The sequence below is a fragment of the Chenopodium album genome, chromosome 24 (genome assembly GCF_948465745.1).
Source record: "Chenopodium album chromosome 24, dcCheAlbu1.1, whole genome shotgun sequence".
Taxonomy (NCBI): domain Eukaryota; kingdom Viridiplantae; phylum Streptophyta; class Magnoliopsida; order Caryophyllales; family Amaranthaceae; genus Chenopodium; species Chenopodium album.
In genome coordinates this window covers 8,784,921-8,806,965 of record NC_137857.1, presented here as the reverse complement: position 1 = coordinate 8,806,965, position 22,045 = coordinate 8,784,921, and the positions used below count along the sequence as shown (strand labels likewise).

The following is a 22,045-nucleotide window of genomic DNA, read 5'->3' as shown; positions in this document are numbered from 1 at the left end:
AGTGGTAGACAATTAAATTAAGAGAATATTAATTTCTTTTAGAATTAATTAATTCAATTGTCATGCAAGCAAAATTGACGAATGATATTTTTAAGTTTAAATTAATTAAATATAAAATATTATCGTTTGATATTAGGAATTTTATCTAAATATGTAACAAATTTTAGCACATAAATACAAAAAAATATTTTAAAAAAATCAAACAAACCGTGCATCGCACGGACTATAAAGGGAAGTTTTTTCCCGAGTTTTTAGAAAGCCACGTAGGATCTAATTTTCTTAGTGTGCCATGTACGATTATAAATTTTAGTAGTAGCCAATTAAATAAGAGATTATTAAAATCTTTTATAAATAAATAATTCAAATGCCACGTAAGCAAAATTGGCGAATGAGATTTTTAAATTTAAATAGGATCTATTTTTCTTAGTGTGCCATGTAGAATTATAAATTTTAGCAGTAGCCAATTAAATAAGAAATTATTAAAATCTTTTATAAATAAATAATTCAAATGCCACATAAGCAAAATTTGTGAATGAGATTTTAAAATTTAAATTATAATTAAATAATTTAAATGCCACGTAAGCAAAATTGGCAAATGTGATCTTTAAATTTAAATGAATTAAACATAAAATATTATCTTTTGATATTAGAAATTTTATATAAATAAAAATCAATTTTAGCACATTAATTAAAAAATTTTTGTTTTACAAAATTCAAACAAACTGTGCATTGCATGGGTTTCATCTAGTGCTACTAAAAGAGATCAAAATTTCATAAATATTAGGATAATTTGCCAATTACTACCGCAAGTTAATAGCACTTTGTAAATTACTACCGCAAATTAAAATAGTTGTGAATTACTACCGCAAAAAATTTTAAGATGTTGCGATTACTACCAAACCCCCATGAAACCCAACTATGACGTCATTATAGCCCTTTATTTCAAGCATCCAAAACTTGAACCCCACTTTGATCATACATTTAGGCAATTGCTTGTGTATGGCTTGCCCAAAAAATTAAGGCGGGCATGGGCCCAACAAGACTTCAGGCCGAATTCTAATGTTCATAGCCCACGAGCCTAAAATCAATCGTATCCATTTTGATCACCTCTAGCTTATATATGTTTGGCTTTTAGTTACGCTTTGATTAAGGCGTTTAGCTAGTTTGTGAAAAACTTTTCTTTTTCTTTTGTTTTTAGTTTTTTTAGTTAGGATTTGTGTAGATTTTCGTCTTTTATTTAGGACTTGCTTTCAAGTACCTTCTTATGCCCTTGTTCTTGTAATTAAATATCATAAAGACAAACTTTTATTCAATAACAACCAAATTATCCCTTGTTAAATCATATGAAAATCATCTAATTGTTTAAAATTTTATGTAACAACGACGGTACTTAAAATTTTATTGTTGATCGAACAATACATGAATATTGGCTTTTTAAAATTGTCATTACGTTGGCTTTTTTAGAATTTTTTAATCTTAAATCAACCTCATTTTCATCTTAAAATAATATTTTTACGTTGATCGAACAATACATGAATATTGGCTTTTTAAAATTGTCATTACGTTGGCTTTTTTAGAATTTTTTATTCTTAAATCAACCTCATTTTCATCTTAAAATAATATTTTTTTACTATTCGCCTTAAAACTATGTGTGCAGAAATGGGACGAATATTTATAAATAATACACTCATTGATAGAGTGATTTCCCAAAATAATATAATAATATAAACTAATTCCTAATGTACATTGGTTTAAAAACTATTTCCCGCAACACTGTCCACGTAGGCTCAGTTTTAAGGTTTGGTATTTGCAAGTATAAAACTACTAACATTGTTGGTGGTTTTAGCTAACATAGAACCTTTAATGGTATTAGAGGTTCTATGCATAGAACCTCTATTGGTATTAGCGGTTATTTACGTAAAACCTCTAATACCATTAGCGGTTCTATATAGAACCTCTATTGGTCTATTGGTATTAGCGGTTCTATATATAGAATCACTAATATTATTAGCGGTTCTATACTGCCAAATTTCAAAACTAGGAATCGATCCTACGTGAACGATATTGTGGAAAATAGTTTTTAAATCGACTTATATAGGGAATAAATTGTATTTTAGCATTATTTAGGGAAACCACTCCCCATTCATATATACCGATCTAATTCAAGAATCCAAATTTACAAAAAAAAAAAAAAAAATTCAATCTAATCTAATTCAATTTGATTTAAATTTCAAATCAAATGTCGTCCTAATAATTCAATTTGAACAGATATTGGTTTTAAACTTTTAATTCAAATACTGGCTATACTGCACACCCTTACATAACACATCAATGACTGATCTTTAATTTTAACCCTTGAGAATTCGCGGTAAAAAAATAAAAAAATTTACAATCCTAAATATCCGGAAGATTTTACTCAATTTTTGTGCGAATGAATCAGAACTTGCCACGTAGCACTTGGAAATCAGACAGTTGGTTGCTCAAATCCCCCGCCCTATCCAAAATGTCAGAAACAACCATGCTCATGGCATCAACTACACCACACAATCTCCCACACATTCTTGATTCTCCCATACAGAAAACGAGGAGAGAGAAAATCCACCAAAACCTTCCACATTCTTCCATGGCAAAACCTCAATCACTATCACCTCCATTATTGAACTCACACTAATCCTCTCATCTTCAATCTTCATACTTCTCTTTTATTCTGCAGTAATGGAGTATTATTGTCTCGGAGCTTCGAAGTTCGCAACAATGGCGGTTTCTACACCATTGAACTACGATAGTTTGAGGTATAAGATGATTAAACAACGCAGAAGTTTCCAGAAGTTTTGCTTAAATGTTGTAGATTGTTCTAGTAGTCGCAGTTGTAGTAGGAGGAGTGGAAGTAGTAAATTGAGGAGTGCGAATAGTGAGAGTAGTTGTGTTGTTGCGCCTGAAGATTTTGCGAATGAAGAAGATTTCATCAAAGCTGGTGGTTCTGAGCTTTTGTATGTTCAAATGCAGCAGACTAAAGTTATGGAAACTCAGTCCAGAATTTCTGATAAGGTTTAGTGTTTTGGAATCTGTTTTTTTGAAATTAATGTTGATTTTGAAGTTGAAATTTCAATTATAATCGTGTTTATGTTGTTTATTTGTTGATTAAATGATGAAAATCATGAATACTGATTGGTAGAATCAAATGAATTTATGTTTGATTGTTTTAATTTGTTGCATTTTGTTGCCAATTAGTGGAAATCAATGCTCGAAAAATTGAGGTGTAAGGTTCTTAAGTTCTAGTTGGATTAGCATTGTTTGAATGTTAAACTTTGGTGACTCTGTTATTTTGCTGTTGTTTTTTTTTGATATTTTAGGTTGTACATTGTTTGGAAGATCAATAAATCTTGATGTTGTATGCTGTTTCCAAATGCTTAAACGTACTCGATATTGCGTTTTTGTGAGCTTATTCGTGTTCATTTGTTTGCAGTTGCCTCAAATTTCAGACGTGAATGAATTGCTGGATATGGTGGTTATTGGTTGTGGTCCAGCTGGTCTAGCTTTGGCAGCAGAATCAGCTAAGTTAGGATTAAAAGTTGGTCTTGTTGGTCCTGATCTTCCTTTTACAAATAATTACGGCGTTTGGGAAGATGAATTTCGAGGTATTTCTGTCTTCTTCATTCATATACTAATCCATCTGAGTTGTAAAATTTAATAAGGAAACCAAATTAGTGATGATGTCTTTCTTTTGTGAGTGTGTGTTTGCTTTAATTTGTTTGTTCCTTTGTCTAATTTAGTTTTGCTAGAAATGTCACTTTCAAGTTTGAATGTGTAACCAATACATCATATTTCAGCATTGGGACTTGGAGGCTGTATAGAGCAGGTTTGGCGTGATACCATTGTCTATATTGATGATGATGATCCTTTATATATTGGTCGATCCTATGGAAGAGTCAGCCGACATTTACTTCACAACGAGTTGGTGCAAAGGTAAAAACCACATTTGGTCATTTCATAATCTGCTTGTTGGTATTTAGCTTTTGCTGCCTGATTTTATTTGCCAGCTTTATATAGTTATGTAATTTATTAATTTTGTTAGGTGTTTGGAGTCAGGTGTCTCTTATCTGAATGCAAAAGTCGAAAGGATTATGGAAGGACCTGGTGGACATAGTCTTGTTGCTTGTGAACGCGATATCACTATTCCTTGCAGGTGCATATCTTTCTTCTTTTGTTTATTGTAGTAGAATTGTAATGTACATACTTATTGACATTTTATCATTTTAGGCTTGTAACTGTTGCTTCTGGAGCAGCTTCAGGGAAACTTCTGGAGTATGAAGTGGGTGGTCCAAGGGTTTGTGTACAAACAGCTTATGGTGTAGAGGTGGAGGTATGTTGTATATAGCTTGAGATATTGTATTGAACACAAGTATTTTTTGGGTAGATTTGTGTTATACCCTTATAAATTATTCTCTTCACTCATTTGAGAATTTTTTTGGAAAAAAATTAATTATTCAAACTAAAGATTTCAAGCCAAATGACACACGTGCTTAATCTGGATTTTGAATCGCTCTCTAGTTCATAGTATCCAACTTCATAAATTAATTCCTTGTGATTATAGGTGGAAAACAGTCCTTATGATCCCAATTTGATGGTGTTTATGGACTATAGAGACCACTCTAAACAGAGCCTTCAGTCTCTGGAGGCAAAATATCCAACATTCTTGTATGCAATGCCATTGTCGCCGACTAGGATCTTCTTCGAGGTTAGCCTTCTATATTGTATATGTGTATTGTGTTCTTTTCCCTCTCTATGATGGTTGTCTCAAGACTATAAATGCAGGAGACTTGCTTGGCTTCAGCAGATGCAATGCCCTTTGATCTGCTCCAGAAAAAACTTATGACAAGATTACAAACTATGGGTGTTCGTATCATTAAAACATATGAAGAGGTATTATTGCTGTTGATATTTACATGATACATCATACAACTACTCTTCTCTTTTATTGGTTTAAATAGTCAAATAATTTCCATTCAAATGGCCCAACAAAAAAGAAAAGAAGGGAAATGATACAAGTAAAATTGTTTATTGACTGGAACCTATAACAGAATTATTGACGGTTAATTGAAGCAAAGGCTAAAAAGTGAACCTGTAATGTTTTGTCATTCCCTCCTGAAATGTTTCAAAATTACTAGGTACTAGTGGAGACTAGTGGGAGAATTGAGTAAATTCACTTCTATGGGAGGTTAGAAACCCTATAAAGATCTAGTTTTAGATGGGTGTGGCATATAGCAAGATTGCTGCAAGGACTAGTGTTTGTGTAGAATGTTTACTGCAAATAATTTTGCTCTGTTTTTACACTTTTCTGGCTCCAATTATCTGCCAGCTCATTGAGCTCCAGAGACATGAATTTGCTTTTTTTTTTTTTTTTTTTATTTTTTTTTTTTTTTTTACATAGGTATAACATGAATGTAGCTTAGTTTAATTAGCCATCACCTTTACCTATCTCACCGATCCTTTCCTAATATAGTTTCTGAAATCAATTAAGTATACATGTTGATTATAAAGCTTGGACAGACTAAGATGATGATTAAGAGCCAAAAAATTGCTAATTAAGATCGGCTAAATGAAAACTACAGAAGCATATGATAAGCACAAGCATTCATGAGGCTTATTTTCTCCAAGAGTAACAAATTTTAGGAAAACTCTCAAAATTGCTCTCCATGATCTCTCCCCACTTATCTTTTCTTTATATAGCATTTCTAAGTCTTAACAACTGACTAAATTCTCCGAGCTTATTCTAACAAGTAATTATGCTGCCTACGTTCCCTCCCTCTTTTAGGCTAGTTTATTGCATTACACTCGGGGAAACGTGTAGAATCATACCAATCTTCTTCTATTTTGTTAAGGATACCATGAAACATCCAAGCAGACCATATGTACCAAGAAAATACATGTATTCCCAAACATAATTGGACATGTCCTTGTACTGGAAAGTGAAAAACTTTGATTCTGCACTGAGCAATCACAAGGAAAAAATTAAGAGGTGGATTTCCTGTTCTGCCCCTTTTGAAACTGATATAATTCTGATGTAGTGGACTGATGATAAATGCTGGAAGGTTCTACAGCTTGCCTTAACCTTTGTCGATTTATGATCAGTATTGAAGATTTAAAACAGCCAACAAGGTTGAAAGTGCATTGAGTCATTGACCTCTCATCCTCTTCTATGGCAAGATGTCTCCCTAAATTAAGGCTCTAAGAGAGTAAGAGACATCCAGTTCAATTGCAGTCTCTAATAACACCTTTACATTTGAGTACTTGAACCTTGCAGCTCTTTTTTCATCATTAATTTATGTAGCTCTTTTACTAAAAGCTCTTTTTAAGGGTTATTGAAAATTCTATCATCTTTGTGAACAGGGTATAGGGGTTACCAAAACAATTTTATTGTTGTTTTATAACATTGTCACTTGCATATCTTGCTTACTTTGATACTATATTCTACTTGTTAACATCACCCATGTTATTGTTGTAATAGTCATTCTATTTGATGCAGGAGTGGTCTTATATACCTGTTGGCGGGTCCTTACCAAATACAGAGCAAAGAAACCTTGCATTTGGTGCTGCTGCAAGCATGGTGCATCCAGCCACAGGTAAGACAAGCTGGATTTCTGTTATGTTATAACAATATGCAATAATCTTGTGTCATCTTAAAAGCTATTAAGATTTATGAAATTTATATGCTCTGAAGTGATGTAACTTCCATTTTCTTTGGCTTCTCCCACAGGTTATTCAGTTGTAAGATCTTTGTCAGAAGCTCCAAAGTATGCTTCTGCAATTGCAAACTTGATCAAGAATGATCTCTCAAAAAATGCAATTTTGCGTCAGATGAACGTGGAGAATATCTCAATGCAAGGTGTGTACATTCTAATTTTCCTAATGCATTAAAATTGAATGTTTTAACGGTATTGTATATAGTTCAATGAAACATTAAGTTATTGTTTTTAGTTTTTTGTGTTGATAAACTAATGTGTTTGAAAGACAAGGTCAGCTAAAAAAACCGATGCATGATTCACAAAAATTATAGGAATAGTATTGGTTATATATAACCAATACTATTCCTATATATAATATTCCTTTTGCAATTTTCGGCATCATTGGACAATGGACGGTCATGATTTTGCTTTTTTGATGCTTTGAAGTGTCTTAATTCAGGACAATGGATGACATGCCTTTAATGAAATTGTAAAGAACTGTATATTCAATGCGAAATGTTCTGGGAAGGTCATGATTTATGGTATATGTTGTGCACAAGAAGTAATATTTACATCTTGTACGCTACTTAAGAAAACCTATGAGGTACTTGTTGAAGGCTTAAAGTTGCCTTCATTTTTTGACAGGAAGATAATTGAGATACAAAATGGGGATTGTTATTTAGTTTTGCTAACTTTATTTTTTAATAAAATTAATCAGTAGTTTCTTGGAATTAGTTATTGGTAAATCCAAATTTGCTGCTAACTTTTTTCCATTGGTGCAGCCTGGAATACTCTTTGGCCACAAGAAAGGAAACGTCAGAGAGCGTTCTTCCTGTTTGGTCTATCACTTATAGTTCAGCTTGATACTGAGGGTATCAGGACATTCTTCCGAACCTTTTTCCGAGTGCCAAAATGGTAATTGATGCATATTATGCCATCTCTGTTCATTTCTCATTGCATTTGGCATCCACAGTCAATGACGTTTGCATTTTGTTTATCTTGCTTGAATAACTCTGAATATGCCATTTACCAACTGGAGTCATGATCATCTAATGGAGACTGATGCTAAATAGCAAACAACTAAAAGTAATCGGTTACATTTGTGTACTTTATCTGATTTTTAATCAAGAGACAATGTGAAGGTTCAACCACGAAATCTTTTATGTTTAGAATGTTTGAATTTCCTGTCTAATTCATCAAGTTGACCACAACTGTGAAGTCATTGACCAGACAGGAAGTATTGTAAATGCTCTCATCAACCGGAGAATTCATTTATAATCACATAAAGTTAATGATATCACTCAACTGAATTTGGGTCATCTTGGAAGTTGTGACTCACTGCTTAGTGTTTTTATAAAATTAGAGAAATCAAACAGTAAGGCCCTGTTCTTTGACGCTTCTCTTTTGAATATGAAGCCATTTCTACTATTAATAATTACTAATTACGAATTACCCTCCTCCTTTGTATATGAGAAAAAGCGCATGAACCTTGCCATTGGCCAATGGTAAAAAGACTGATATTTGGTGGAGATGATATAAAAATGCAAGTATGTTATGTTGCTGTTCCTTCTCATCTTGTTATTTTTATATTAGCACTTCACTATTATTTAGTGTTAAGAGTGACTCTTACGAGAGCAACTCTAATCGCTCTTGCCTTCTTAAACAGCTTGTGGATCTCTTTAGGCCATGCTTGTTCAAGTGTCTGACTATCTTTCATAACAGTATCAATGCTGCAAAGTTGCAACCTTGTACTAATGATTGTTTGAATGACCACCTAACTAGTTGACTAGAACCTATCCTGGAGCACTGCAGTACACCTATCTGCTGAAATCATCATTATAAAAGAAAAGGAAAAGTCACATGTCATAAATTGGGTAAATTCACATTTTGGTTCCTATAATAGTAACCTACATAGTATGATTTTAGTTTTAATGTCCGTTATTGAAATAAAACCCTAGTCTTCAGAAAGTAAAACCAGTTGAACCTTTGATAGCATTACCCATTAGCAGGGTATATAGAAGGCTGTATTGCTGTAAGCTTGTTGGCAAAAGGTGCAAATGTTAAGTTGATCATGTATCCAGATATTCGATTAATGATTTGATGTCAGTACAAAATAATTAAGTAGCTCGAGTAGATGCTGATTTATTTGATTACCCTGCAGTCCTACATAACATAGTTGGATTCAGCAATCAATGACTCCAGCTGCAGAATACTTATCTTGGCAAGCCATAAGTATCAAACATTTGATCAAATAATCATATAGATGACGTGAGCATCATCATGAAACATAGTCCTAAATGTCATTGGGATTGTCTCGGACATAGAAAAGTTGAGCCTTTCTGTCTGTTTGTCTGCGCGTTTACATTTACCTAAATGCTTTAAGTATTTTTAATCATACTATCTACTTGCATCATTTGTCTTGAGCTTTTGTTTTCTTTAACCACCATCTTTATGTAGATTTTGAGGCAGATTTTCGTGTTTCCTTTGCAGGATGTGGGAGGGATTCCTTGGTTCTAATCTCTCTTCAGCTGATCTCATATTGTTTGCCTTTTACATGTTCTTTATTGCTCCGAATGATCTGAGAATGGGTCTTATAAGGCATCTATTGTCCGATCCTACAGGAGCGACAATGATAAGAACTTACATGACACTATGACAGTAATACAGTAAGATCATCTTGGTGTAAAAAAGGTACAACGAATAAAAGGTTTTGTAGGTATGTGTCCAAACTTGTTCCTGGTTTAGAATTCATCTGTTTAGTGATCTTTGTTGAAGACCAACTATTCTACAATATACTGGCTCCTCAAACCTGTGCTGCGTTCTCCGTGTAACTAATCTTGTTAGTGATCTTCGTTAAAGACCAACTTTTCTACAATTCCACAGGCTCCTCGGACTTGTGTGTTACGCCCTCTGTTCTACAATTCCACAGGCTCCTCGGACTTGTGTGTTACGCCCTCCATTTAACTTGTTGATATGAATGATATCTGTGGGGAGTAGATGCTTTTCTTAGATGCCTGTTCATGTAAATATGGTAGTCGTCTTAACAATTACCTAAAAATAATTCGCCATCGGGTTACAGATATCTGTGGGGAGTAGATGCTTTTCTTAGATCTGATCCGGCAGGGAGTAGAGAAAGCTACTTGTTTGTTACACATAGCTGCCTATTCTGTTAAGAGCCAATTGGAAGCTTCTTTGTTATTACTTATTATGGGGGCTAAAAGTTAATATTTGGCCTTATTTTTGTAATCATATTATACATTGCATGAATCTTCATTACTTTTAATATGATATGTAAAGCAAGTAAAATCACTAGAATTGATATGTCTAAAGGTAGTTTTCCCTTCATATACTAAATTGAAGGAATGGCAAACATCGACAGTGTCTAGTTAACTGATAATTGATTTTTGACGTTTTGGTTTTGCCTTTTTTTTTTTTTTTTTTTTTTTTTTGTTTTTTTGTGTTTTTTAAACTTTTTACTCTACTGTTAGTTCCACATCTCTATATTAAAATTTTCAATTACATATTAGAAAAAGTATAGATTTTGAAACCATAATGATCTAACAAGATTGTATGAATGTGTTTTTTCTTATATGAATCAAATAACACTCCTAAAAAAAAATCCGTGTGAAAATAAACAAAAAAAAAAAAGTAAAAAAAAAATATTACAAATGAGACGAACAAAAAGGAAACCGATACAGTTCAATAATGCTACTACTCACAAAATCATTACATGAAAATGGCATTATCCAAATTAATTCAAACATTCATTAAACTCATTGAAAAACAGGCCTAAAAAGTCAGTTTTAAACTATGTAATTAAACTAAACAAAATATTTCAAGAGTGCTCCTTTTTGTTCTTCTTCTTTGTGGTTTGGCAGCTACAATCATGCAAAGTTTCGTAATCATTACTTCCCATACACCCAAACTTCCTCTTCATTCCTTTCCACAAACCCACCTTTTTCTTACTCTTCTTCCCACAACAATTCTTTTCATGGCACCCTTGAATCTCTTCCCTTTCATCATCCAACTCCTGATCATCCTCCACTACTCTAATCTCTTCGCTTCCTCGTTGTTGTCCGTGTTTTACACTGCTAATACTAGGATACTCCACAACAGCTTTGCTGATGTTATCTTTTAGTTGCAACTGCGACACAAACAATACTTGCACCACCACCCTCAAGGGCAACTTAGGATTTAAGGCCGCGTGCTGACAAGCCTCTGATGACATCTTCTGAAAATCCAAAACTCTGCATATTTCCTCCTTTTCTGATTCAATTAACTCTCTGTGCATATCCAAGTACAGATCCACTGCCCTGTATATCCCATCTGAGCAACGGTAATCCCCTACATTGGATGTCGAACTTGCCATATGAGCCAGTTCTGTGAAGCTCCTGACATCTATTTCCCTCTCTTTTGCTACCTGTACTAAGTAGTTTTCCATGAGTTCTGCCACTGCAACTAGTCCTGCAGGGTTATCCTCAGTGAAATTGGCGTAGTATGCCTTCAGTATCTGCTTTAGGCTCTCAACATCGAGGTCTAATTTAAGAAGATCCTCAGTTGTGGCGCGGTATAGCTCCTTACCAATTCGATTTTCTAAGGAAGCTATGCAGTCTGCATTCGCGCCATGGATGACTGCAGAGGTATACATCTCAAACAGGAGGGTGTAAGGGTACAGAGGGTATTTGTTATTACAGGTAAAAGTACTAGCAGGCAACAGTCTCTCAATGGCTTCAATGGTTTCGACATCAGATGCATGTTTCTTGAAGTACTGGTATAAAGATCCGATGATGTTCTCTTGTCGGACTTGGCCTTGTAGGCTTGTATCATCCCCTTGATGATTGGCTCATAAATTTTCACCGGCAATGAGGCTAGATCTTCAGATGATGTATCTGAATGATCTGCACCAGCAAAGAGCTTCCTCCTCGTTGCATAATTTTTATAATACAAGTGTTTGCTGCTACTGCTGTCGCGCTCAACCATGATGGGTTGTCCCAGGAGAGCAGGGTCAGATAGTGCACGGTCCGTGAGAGCCTCAATGCAGAGTTTCAAAAGCCCATTGTCTGCAGCCTGCTGGAATGCAGACCCTGATGCTCGAAGAGATATTACAGTCTGGTCCCAACTAGGAAGGATTTTATCTTTTAAGAATGTGATGGCATTGTGGAGTAAGTTATTCGGGCTGTGAGTTTCAGTCATCTCGAGGTAGTGAGAAAGGCAGATGACAGGGATTATGTTTTCACTTGTCATCTTGACATCCAATCCATGGCAAAATCTTGCTATGAGCTCTAAGGCTTCGCGTTCTAATGGTATTTCTTTGATGAAGGCAGAGAGGTTTTCCGAAGGGTTGTTTCTTAGTAAGGAGGCTATTGTTGCTGATCTACTAGCCAAGAGTCCCTAGATAGTCCACAATAGATAAAAAAATGAACAAAATTAATAAATTTAAAATTTCAGTAAAGAATTCGGAAGATTTTGGTGAAAGAATACTTACTTGGTCTAATTTTAAGGTGGCATCACATACTGAGCTGTGACTATTTAATGGATTTGTGTGTTTCAAACACCTGAAAAATGAGCATGAGAAAATTGGTTAATTATATTTGTGATAGATATATGGTGTGGGTTCGGAAGTGAAATGAAAGTAATTATATTACCAAGATGATGAATCTTTAGTTCTTGCCGGAACCATATTGTAGCAATGTACCCTTTGGTGATGCAATTCGAGTTATCAATTGGTTAAATAAGTCCCTAATTAGTACCTGTTAAACAGAAAAAACAGTTAGTGTTTGCAATCAATTGTAGATTTCAAAAAAAATGGATTGACCAAAACTATTTAGATGAAATAAATCAAGTTCCTGTTAATGCTGAACACAAGCATTTACATATGCTTATCTTTGATTCTACTAGTATTAAGAAAGAGTAATTAAGTTATTTCGCAACAAATTGTGCTACAATTCAAGAACAAATACTCCAATTAGTACCTATGAACTCGAGTTTTGTCAGAATCAACTAGTAAATGAATCAACTGGTCTCAGGGCAGCAAGGGTCACTGACTATTATATTTCGTCTGTCTAACCAACCAATCTATGTCGATCACTCTATATCCTTTTCACATCAATGATACACTTTGTCGAAACCTTAAACAACAAACCTATAAAACAAGCTGATCGATTTTCTTATAGAGAGGCATGCTTATACTGAACTTCTTTTCAAATGGTTATTTCGATATCACAAGTTGTAACATAATCTAAACTAGTAAAATGGAATTACAATCATTAATCACCTACTCAGAGTTGTTAGAGACATATAATCATTCATTTCTCATCGTAACACGAGTGTGTCTATGTACAATCAGAGCTAATACATACCCAACAGCAGATAATAACCGAAGAAGACAAACACATAGAAAATACGAGCCATTATAAAAACCAAACTCGTGGATGTCAACTACTTTAGTTGTTTACACTTTCAAGACTGGTATCAAATCCCGTCTATATTATCACTATTTAAAGCTCCTCTATACACCATAAAAAACAGAATTTTAGCAAATATAAACAAAAAATGAATATGAACTGAAAATAGAAAATTAAATCATTAATATCTTACCTTGTTGATTGAAGGTTGAACTGTATTTTGTTACCTAAGCAGTTTAAGGAATTAAATTAAGTAGAAAGAAGCAAGTAGTTGAGTAATATGCTAGGTTGAAAAATTAAAATTTGAAAATTAGCGAGATATTTGGTAATATGCTGCTTAGTCAGTCTCAAGTAACTTCTTTCTACCGTTTTTTTTTTTTAAATTTTCCGCAAAAAATTCCTAAAATTTTGGGTGGTGTGACCAAGCCAAACTTTCGTAACTTTTATAAACCAAATTTGTTATTTAAAATTTTCTCTATTCCCTTATTTTATTTTCCATTTTTGTATGGTTCGTCATCTCCCCGGTGGTGCTTTGATGGTGGCTAGCCGTCGTAGCGCCGTCTCTTGGCCTTTAGAGATCGAGCGCGCCATCGATGGTTGTTTGAGTGACCATTTATTATCCTACCTTATATGTTTTATACTCTATCACTAATAGTGTTTATGTGGGCTTAAAGCATGCATATTTTAGTCTTTTACAATGTTACAAATTAGGAAGTCAATGCTGGTCTTGGTGGAATTCATGCCTTGTATTTTGGTAATGTTTTGTCAATTGTCATGGAGGAGTGTCGGACTTGAGTAAAGATGACATTGGAAAATGCTGGAGGTTTGACTAAACCTTAAAAATGTATTTTCGTGTCAATGGTGCCCAAACCAAAGAAAAAGGGGCCAAAGAAAGCTTAATACTTACTAGGATTATTTTGTGTTGGGTTAAGCCTTTTTGGACGAATGTTGTGCCATGCTTTTTTTTTTTTTTTCATTTAATTAGATCAATATACGCTTTAGGCAAGCTTATTCTAGTACCATCATCTTGATGAAGAAGCATAACTAATCAATAACTCAGAAATACCGAACTTATTTTTCCTAAATTAAACTTATCAGAACTTAATAAACTACGTGAAAATAAGTGAAAATAGGGTGAACAAAATAGACCCTAACTTTGATTCGACCAACATAAATAAGGAGAATTCTACAAAATAAAAGGGAATAGTCATATCAGGTAGTGTTTTGACCCAGTCAAAAACTAAAATTACTCAATAGCTACCTAAACACTATTGCCGAACACACCCATAATCTCTGTGAGAAACCATAAATAAAATTTGTATCCTTGAAGAATAAGAAAACATTATTTGTGACTACATCATGATTAGAGGTGTCAAACCCGAACCGACCCGAAAAAAATTATCCGTTTCGAACTGTAACCGATCCGATTTGATCCGAGAAATTCAAGACCCAAACCCGATCTGTAACCGAACCGAACTCGACCTGAATCCGAACTTGACCCGATCTGAACTCAACCCGGCACCGATTTGATCCGACTTGAACTCAACCCGAATCCGATTTGACCCGACCTGAACTCAACCGAACCGATTTGACCCGACCCAAGCTCAACCCGATCCGAAATTGACCCGACAAATAATCGATCAGATCCGATCTGTTTTGACCCGAACTGATATTAACCCGACCCGATTTTAACTCGATTTGATTTTTACCCGATCCGAATTTAACCCGACCATGATTGATTATTGACCTTTTTATTCAAGTTCTTATACTATATATTTACTAATTACTAATAAGTTAACTTTTTTACTACAAAGAAATAGTCTGAAGTCTTAAGTTTACTACAAACCCATCACGTGAGACAATCTGACCAAAAAGTAGGTGGGGTCCATATAAAGAACTCTCTCTTCCTATCTCTCTCCTTTTTTTCTCTCTCTACCATGTGTTTTTAGAATATTTTAATCGTTGTTATGTATTTACAAATACATAACATTCCTTCATTACTACTTCCTCTACAACTGTGCATTATCCTAGAATTATAGGCATTATATATCGTACGGTTATATACACACTACATACATATGCAATAATTTATGCTCAAATAAAAAGAATGTACGTAGTAACAATTAACTATCACTATGTATAATGTCAAGTTTTTAAGATAAAAATTGAATTAGTAATAAAGTAATTCTAACAACTCTAACAAATATCTTATACAAATTGAATTAGTAATAAACTAAACTAATTGTACAGAACTCATAACCTCGCAAGATTGTACAATTGATGAAGAGTTGTAGCCTTGTAATAACCTTAAAAAATTGATATTCTATTTTGTATACATCACCATATGTAACTATTATTACTCATCAATCACTAGCTCGGTCTCACTTATATAGGTATGATAAGTTATCGATAATTATTCAATCTCAATTTTCCTTTAAGATAAAAATTATACATAACTTGATCATATGAGAAAACTAAAACTTCGTGCTTCATAATTAATAATCATATTGAACCAATAATAAGGTAAAAACTCAATAATAACTCTAGATTAAAAATAACCTTATTTGGATATGAATTTGGTCAGCTCGACCAAAATCTAGCCAAACACAAAAAGGAATTGAATCGAAACTGACCATTTAATGAATCAACGGATCAACCTTATCTTGATCAAACCGAACTTGACCGAACCGAAATCAACCGACCCAAATTCATCCGACCCGAAGTTATCCGGTTAAACCCGTTTTAAACCCGATCCAAATTTATCCGAACCGAAAGTGAACCGATCTGGAGTTGACCCGACCCATATCTGACTCGGACTCGATAGACCATGACCCGAATTTGACCCGACCTGAATTTGACCCGATCCGACCCGATCCGAGTTAAAAGGATAATTTTGATCCGAACATATCCGACCCGAGCAGACCCGACCCGAACAGACCCGACCCAAACTCCATCCGGTTATCCGAATTGACACCTCTAATCATGATCTCACATTCATGAATGTAAAGATAGTTCTTTTTCAAATATATTTTTCCAGCTATATATTGCCAGTTACAAGTTATAATTTTGATTTGTGTAATCTTCTTGCTTCACCAATAGTATCTGTCTGACAGAATGGAGACATTCAGATTAATGGAAGTAGTTAACCTAATTGACTTGGTCAAACCATATAAATATTCAAATTATTGTAATACTTTGTATTTTTATATGGTTGGTGCAACAATTCTATGCAGTTGACATTACCCATATATTAATCATTGCCATCATATTAATCCAAAATTAATTCTTCTTTGAGTCTTTTCTATTAACAAAAATGATTCTTATATGAAGGTTCTTGAGGTGTATATTTAGTTGGGGGAGTAAAGGCCTAAAAATAATTGTTTACTTGTAGTCAAAAGCACAATACAAACAAAAATAATAACAATTTTTTTATAGTTGATCCTAGGTTTGTTTCCACACTTGTGGAAAAGTGAGTTTAGAGAGGTTTCGTTAAATATGCGATTATAAGTCTTTAGATATGTTAAGTTCATAGTAAATAAGTTCAATTTCCGTAACAAAGTCTATCCATTTTCAGCTCTCAACTATAATAAATTCATACTACCTCCGTTTCTTTTTAGTTGACATGTTTTAACTTTAGCACTATTCATCCACCTCCCTTTGACCGTATTTTGTGCTTTATACGTAATGAAAAATATAGTCAGGTGGGATCTTGTTAGATTCGTTACATTATATACTTTCAAAGTATCAACTTTTCATAATTTTTGCTTATCGATAATTAATGATATTAATGATTGAATAAGTGCATTGACAATCGTGACTAAAGAAACGTGTCAACTAAAAAGAAACGGAGGATGTATTAGATTTGATAAGTCGGTCAATGAGTTCAAATCAGTAAAATATAGAGGTGAAAAGAGCACTCATGTAGTCTTATTTGAGATAACGTGGTCTAAAATTTACAATTTTGAAATGATCATCAGTCTAAATCTTTCGGGACTTAGGGCATGTTCATTTCATCTTAAATTCAGCTCAGTTCAATTTCTAATTTCCTTACATCATATACAAATTAGTTCAGTTCAGTTCATCTCATTCCAGTTCAATTCAGTTTAATTCAGCTCAATTCAATAAATATATATGAACATGCCCTTATTAATTATTTAGTCTTTTTTATTTGAATTTTACTAGTATGCTATGATACATGTATGTATGTCTAGGGCTATACAGTGTGCGGTTTAGGCCGCACAAAACCTCAATTTGCGGTTTGGTGCGGTTTGCGATTTCAAAATTGAGGTGCGGATTTAAAATGACCAAACTGCGATTTGCGGTTTGGTGCGGTTTACAAAAATATTTAGACCAAACCGCACTTTAATACGGTTTGCGGTTTTTAATTATACTGTATTTTTATTTAAAAAAATATATAAAAGAACTAAAATATATGAGCTAATCTTTGACTATTAGTTACTTAAAGTTTAAAAAAAGAGTTTAATATTTGAATTATAAATTAGTAATTACAATATAAAATAATAGTTTTGTTTTAAAAAGAATAATTATAATTTAAAAAAATATGGTTAAACTGTAAACCGCAGCGTACCACACCAAACCACATTTTACGGTGCGGTTTAGTGCGGTTTGAAAAAATTAGGTGCAGTTTGAGATCTATACTTCATAATTTGTTCAGATTTTAACAAAAAGAAGTAATACCCATAATGTGAGGATAATCAAGCTTTAGCCGATGTTGAAGTATATCCCACCAAGTAACACATGTAAGAGTCCCACATTGATTAAAGAAGAGAGAGTTAAACACTTTATAAGGCTAAAAGGCTACTTCTCCTATTGTCATATGGTTTTGGGATGGAATCTTCTTTGATCTTGTGAAGTGAACTCTCTCTCTTGGTTTGCGGGTGCGGCCCAGACCCGCGTTTAACAGCCGAAGATGTAAAGGCCTTGTATGTGTCAATTTCATATGCCCTAAGCACAATAAATAAATAAAATCAAACAAAATGATTAATAGACCCAAAAATGAGTTAAAAAAGATGGTAGCTTTCGAGGATAATCTCCATCCACAGCATATTCCCCGCATTCTTCATGCTCGATTCGGGATTCTATGAAGCCTGCAGCCTAAATAAAATCTTAATTAATTATGAGTATTAAACTATTAAATTATACTAATAATATACGTATATTCTTGGTCCATTGCATCAACCTATAATTAAATAATATCTTGGACCTACTTAGAGTTTATTTTCTAAAGTTCTCTATATATTTGGAGGTTTAATGTTGAATCAATACTAGAACTTTTCAGGGGAAATACCACAAAAATGACATAATTTAATATAATTAACAACATTATTAGGCACTTAATTTTTTATTTTTATTTTATTTTTTTGGACTTAAGCACTTAATATAAGTATGGTAGGACAATTTTATATGTAATAATAATTTTATTTTCCACCTCAATACATTGCGGCGTAATAATCTCACATAAGGCCAAAAATTTATACTCCCTCCGTCCCCTTTTGATAGTCCCTTATGGACAAAAATCACGAGAATTAAGAAACTTAAATAAAGGTAGTAAAATTACATTGGAAAGATTAATTTACATTGGGTATGTAAAATAATGGAGAGAGAAAGTAATAAAAGTACATTGAAAAGCAAAATTTATATAGGAAAGATAAATTTGCACAAATATTGTTGTAATTAGAGAGAATTTTGATAAAAAATTGATATTAATGGTACTTGAAAAAAGCAAATAGGACTATCAATTTGGGACTAAAAATAGGCCATAAGGGACTATCATTTGAGGACGGAGGGAGTAGTAGCTAAAGTACGGAGTAGTATTTACATGAAACTTTCAAAAGTGAGATGGTTCAAAATGTCACACGCTTAATTAGGCACATGCATAAAATGGAAAAAAAAAATTAGAAAGTTACACTACGTGATTACAAGATTTATTGATGTTACATCTCAAAATCAATTGTCGATTAATGATACCATGATAGTGTAGTTTACTGAAATTAACTAGGTGTATAATTTATATCTTTATATTGTTATAATTTTTAATATACAAACAATGACCCGGGGCATCGCCCGGGCCAAAAACTAGTTTTGATGCAAAATGCAATGCATGCAATTTACTCCATAATATCGAGAGTAATTCAAGTTACATACTCAACATGTTTGAGCATCATAGATATCGTTTAGTGCTGTCTTTTCACACGATGTTTTGAAGAAATTATTGACAAAAATGAGAGATTGAAAGAGGTCATTGAATATTCTAACGGTATTTTTTTTGATACAATAAAGATCTCCCTCCGTCCCCATTTGATAGTCCCTTATGGGCATTTTTCACGGGAATTAATAAACACATATAAGAATAGTTAAATTACATTAAAAAAGTAAATTGACATTGGGTATGCAAAAAAGTTGAGAGAGAAAGTAATAAAAATACATGGGAAAACAAAATTTATATGAGAAATTTAAATTTCCACAAGTATTGTTGCAAATTGAAGGGAATTTTGGTAAAAATTAATAATAATGGTTGTTGGAAAAAACAAATGGGGTGAATATTTTGGGACTAAAATTTATCTATAAGGGACTATCAAAAGGGGACGGATGGAGTATTTTGTACAGTACCATTGAAAAATTGTTGACACAATTAGACCATAGAGTAGAGTACAGTGTATCATCTACATATTTAAGTGTATTAATAGAAACTTAGAACAATATATGTGTGTCATTAGAAGGCTTAATAATACCATTACAAGGTTTAATAATACGAATAAACTATCTAATGGTACTATCTTTTTTTTTTTTCTTTTTTTTTGAGGAAATGGTACTATCTTTTTACCTAGCTTGTTACTTTGTTAGCAAACTGCATATTATCCAAGGTAAGACTGAGAGTATCTCCCTTTTTTTTTTTTTTTTTTTTTTTTTTTTTTTTTTTTTTTTTTTGGGGGGGGGGGGGGGGGGAAGGTAAGACTGAGAGTACAACTATATAGTAAAAAAATAAAAAATCATTTAACTATATATAAGTTAATCCTATTAAAGTTTATGTTATTTACAAAACTACTTTCTCAAAATATATGTGTTAATTTGTGGCAATACTAGACCTGGCAATCCTGACCCTGACCCGTTGACCCGACTCGAATGACCCGACCCATGACCCGAAATAGACACAAAAACGTTGACCCGAAAATGACCCAAAACCCGAGTTGACCCGACCCGACCTATACCCGACCCGAAAATGGAGTTGACCCAATCCTGACCCGACACCCGAACTGACCCGACCCGAAGTTGACCCGACCCGAAATTGACCCAAAGTGTTTGACCCGAATAGACCTGATACCCGAAATTGACCCGAACTGACCCGATATTGACCCGAACAGACCAAATACCAGAAATGCCCCGGCCTAAAATTACCTTATAATTGAACAAAAACTGTCTTGTGCCAAAAATAACTCAAATTGTTCATTTTCAACCGTAGCTAAGCTCATAAGCTAAAATTTGCTCTCCATAAAATTATTGATTTGAACTTGATCCAAAAATGAAACAACCCGACCATGACCCGAATATACTTGACCCAAAATTGACCCGACTCGAACAAATCCGACCCAAAAATTGACCCGACTCGGCCTCGACCTGATACCTAACCCAAAGTTGACCCGAAACCCGAATCGACCCGACCGAATGTTAGCTGACCCGAAATGAGCTTACCCGAAAGTGACCCGACCCAAACCCGACCAAATGACCCATTTGCCAGGTCTAGGCAATACCGGCAAATACTATTGTCTAATATTTCTCTTTACATCATACTTCTGCAAATATTGTAAAAATCAGGGATGTATGATGCACTAAATTATATACAAAAGGTATCTACTTGTATTTAATTATGCCGCCTTATCCTAGTGAAAAAAATCGCTTTATTTAGGATTTGTTTGGTATCACTGTGGTTTTCTCTTTTATGGTTTTTTATTTTATAAATCATAAAATATATGTCACATAATGAATTAAAAATTATTTAAACTTATTAAAATCATGATAATTTTGAAAACTGACAATAGAAAAGTGGAAACACATTTTTTTTGTTTTATGTTTTTGGTTTTCAATTTAAAAAAAAATATATATGTATATAGAAAACTGAAAACAAAAAACAATGTCAAACAAGCCCTTATTTATTTATTTTATTTTTTGAGGAAAAAGTCAAGCTAATCCATTAATCAAGGGATAAAGAGTCTGATAGTACACACACGAGGAAATTAAATCTCTGCAGGAAAGTAATTTGCCCGTACTTGTTCAATACCAAACAATACTATATTTTTCAAATGTTTTTATAGCATTATGAAAAAGTGAAAGTGAAAACCAAAAAAAAAAAAAAAAAAAAAAAAAAAATGTGAAAAACATTAACATAATAAAAAAAATGATTAGTAATTAACAATTTTGAATGTTTAACATAAAATATACTATTTCTATCATATTAAAGGTATAAAATAAGCATTATATAGCTTTTATTCAAAATTATAAATAATTAAACCGTTCCGGTCCAAGACCGATTTTTAAGGAGTTTTGAATCGGATCGGATTAAAGACAGTTTTTTAATTTCTCAACCGAAGACCAGACTAAAAAAAATCGGTCTGGTCTGAGGTGGGTCATCCGGTTTGGTTCACATTTTTTTTTTAAGATCCCCAATTTTTAGCAAGGTTAATTGGAAAATCAAAAGATCACTTCCTCTTCCCCATTCCCTTTAGACAGATAATCCCTTGCCTTACTAAAAGAAGAAGAGCCAACGAAAAAATAAAGTCAACTTATTTTCTCATAGGTTTCCATTCCATCCATTACCTTAAAATTCTTAATGTGAGATTTTTAGAAGTCAACTACATTTTTTGTGAAACTAATACATTTGATTAAACTTAAGATGCGATT

The 22,045-nt window shown here is 33.3% G+C and overlaps 1 protein-coding gene and 1 pseudogene across 1 annotated transcript; one reads left to right on the top strand and one right to left on the bottom strand.

Annotated features, from left to right (window-relative positions):
- Positions 1-2,535: 2,535 nt before the first annotated feature.
- Positions 2,536-10,151, top strand: LOC145610302 (lycopene epsilon cyclase, chloroplastic-like). The gene is made up of 11 exons (XM_081665627.1): positions 2,536-3,048; positions 3,467-3,638; positions 3,831-3,966; positions 4,076-4,186; positions 4,261-4,363; positions 4,595-4,738; positions 4,816-4,923; positions 6,527-6,623; positions 6,758-6,886; positions 7,508-7,640; positions 9,216-10,151. The coding sequence occupies exons 1-11, from the start codon at positions 2,716-2,718 to the stop codon at positions 9,379-9,381; spliced, it is 1,632 nt and encodes a 543-aa protein (XP_081521753.1). The 5' UTR covers positions 2,536-2,715; the 3' UTR covers positions 9,382-10,151.
- A 329-nt stretch (positions 10,152-10,480) lies between these two features.
- Positions 10,481-12,441, bottom strand: LOC145610517 (BTB/POZ domain-containing protein At3g03510-like; annotated as a pseudogene).
- Positions 12,442-22,045: the final 9,604 nt, after the last annotated feature.

What these genes read in the sequence shown, in the direction of transcription:
- LOC145610302 (XM_081665627.1), top strand. Translation starts at nt 2,716, where the DNA reads ATGGAGTATTATTGTCTCGGAGCTTCGAAGTTCGCAACAATGGCGGTT. An exon ending in AGTCCAGAATTTCTGATAAG is followed by an intron (nt 3,049 to 3,466) that starts GTTTAGTGTTTT and finishes ATTTGTTTGCAG; the next exon opens with TTGCCTCAAATTTCAGACGT. An exon ending in GGAGAATATCTCAATGCAAG is followed by an intron (nt 6,887 to 7,507) that starts GTGTGTACATTC and finishes CCATTGGTGCAG; the next exon opens with CCTGGAATACTCTTTGGCCA.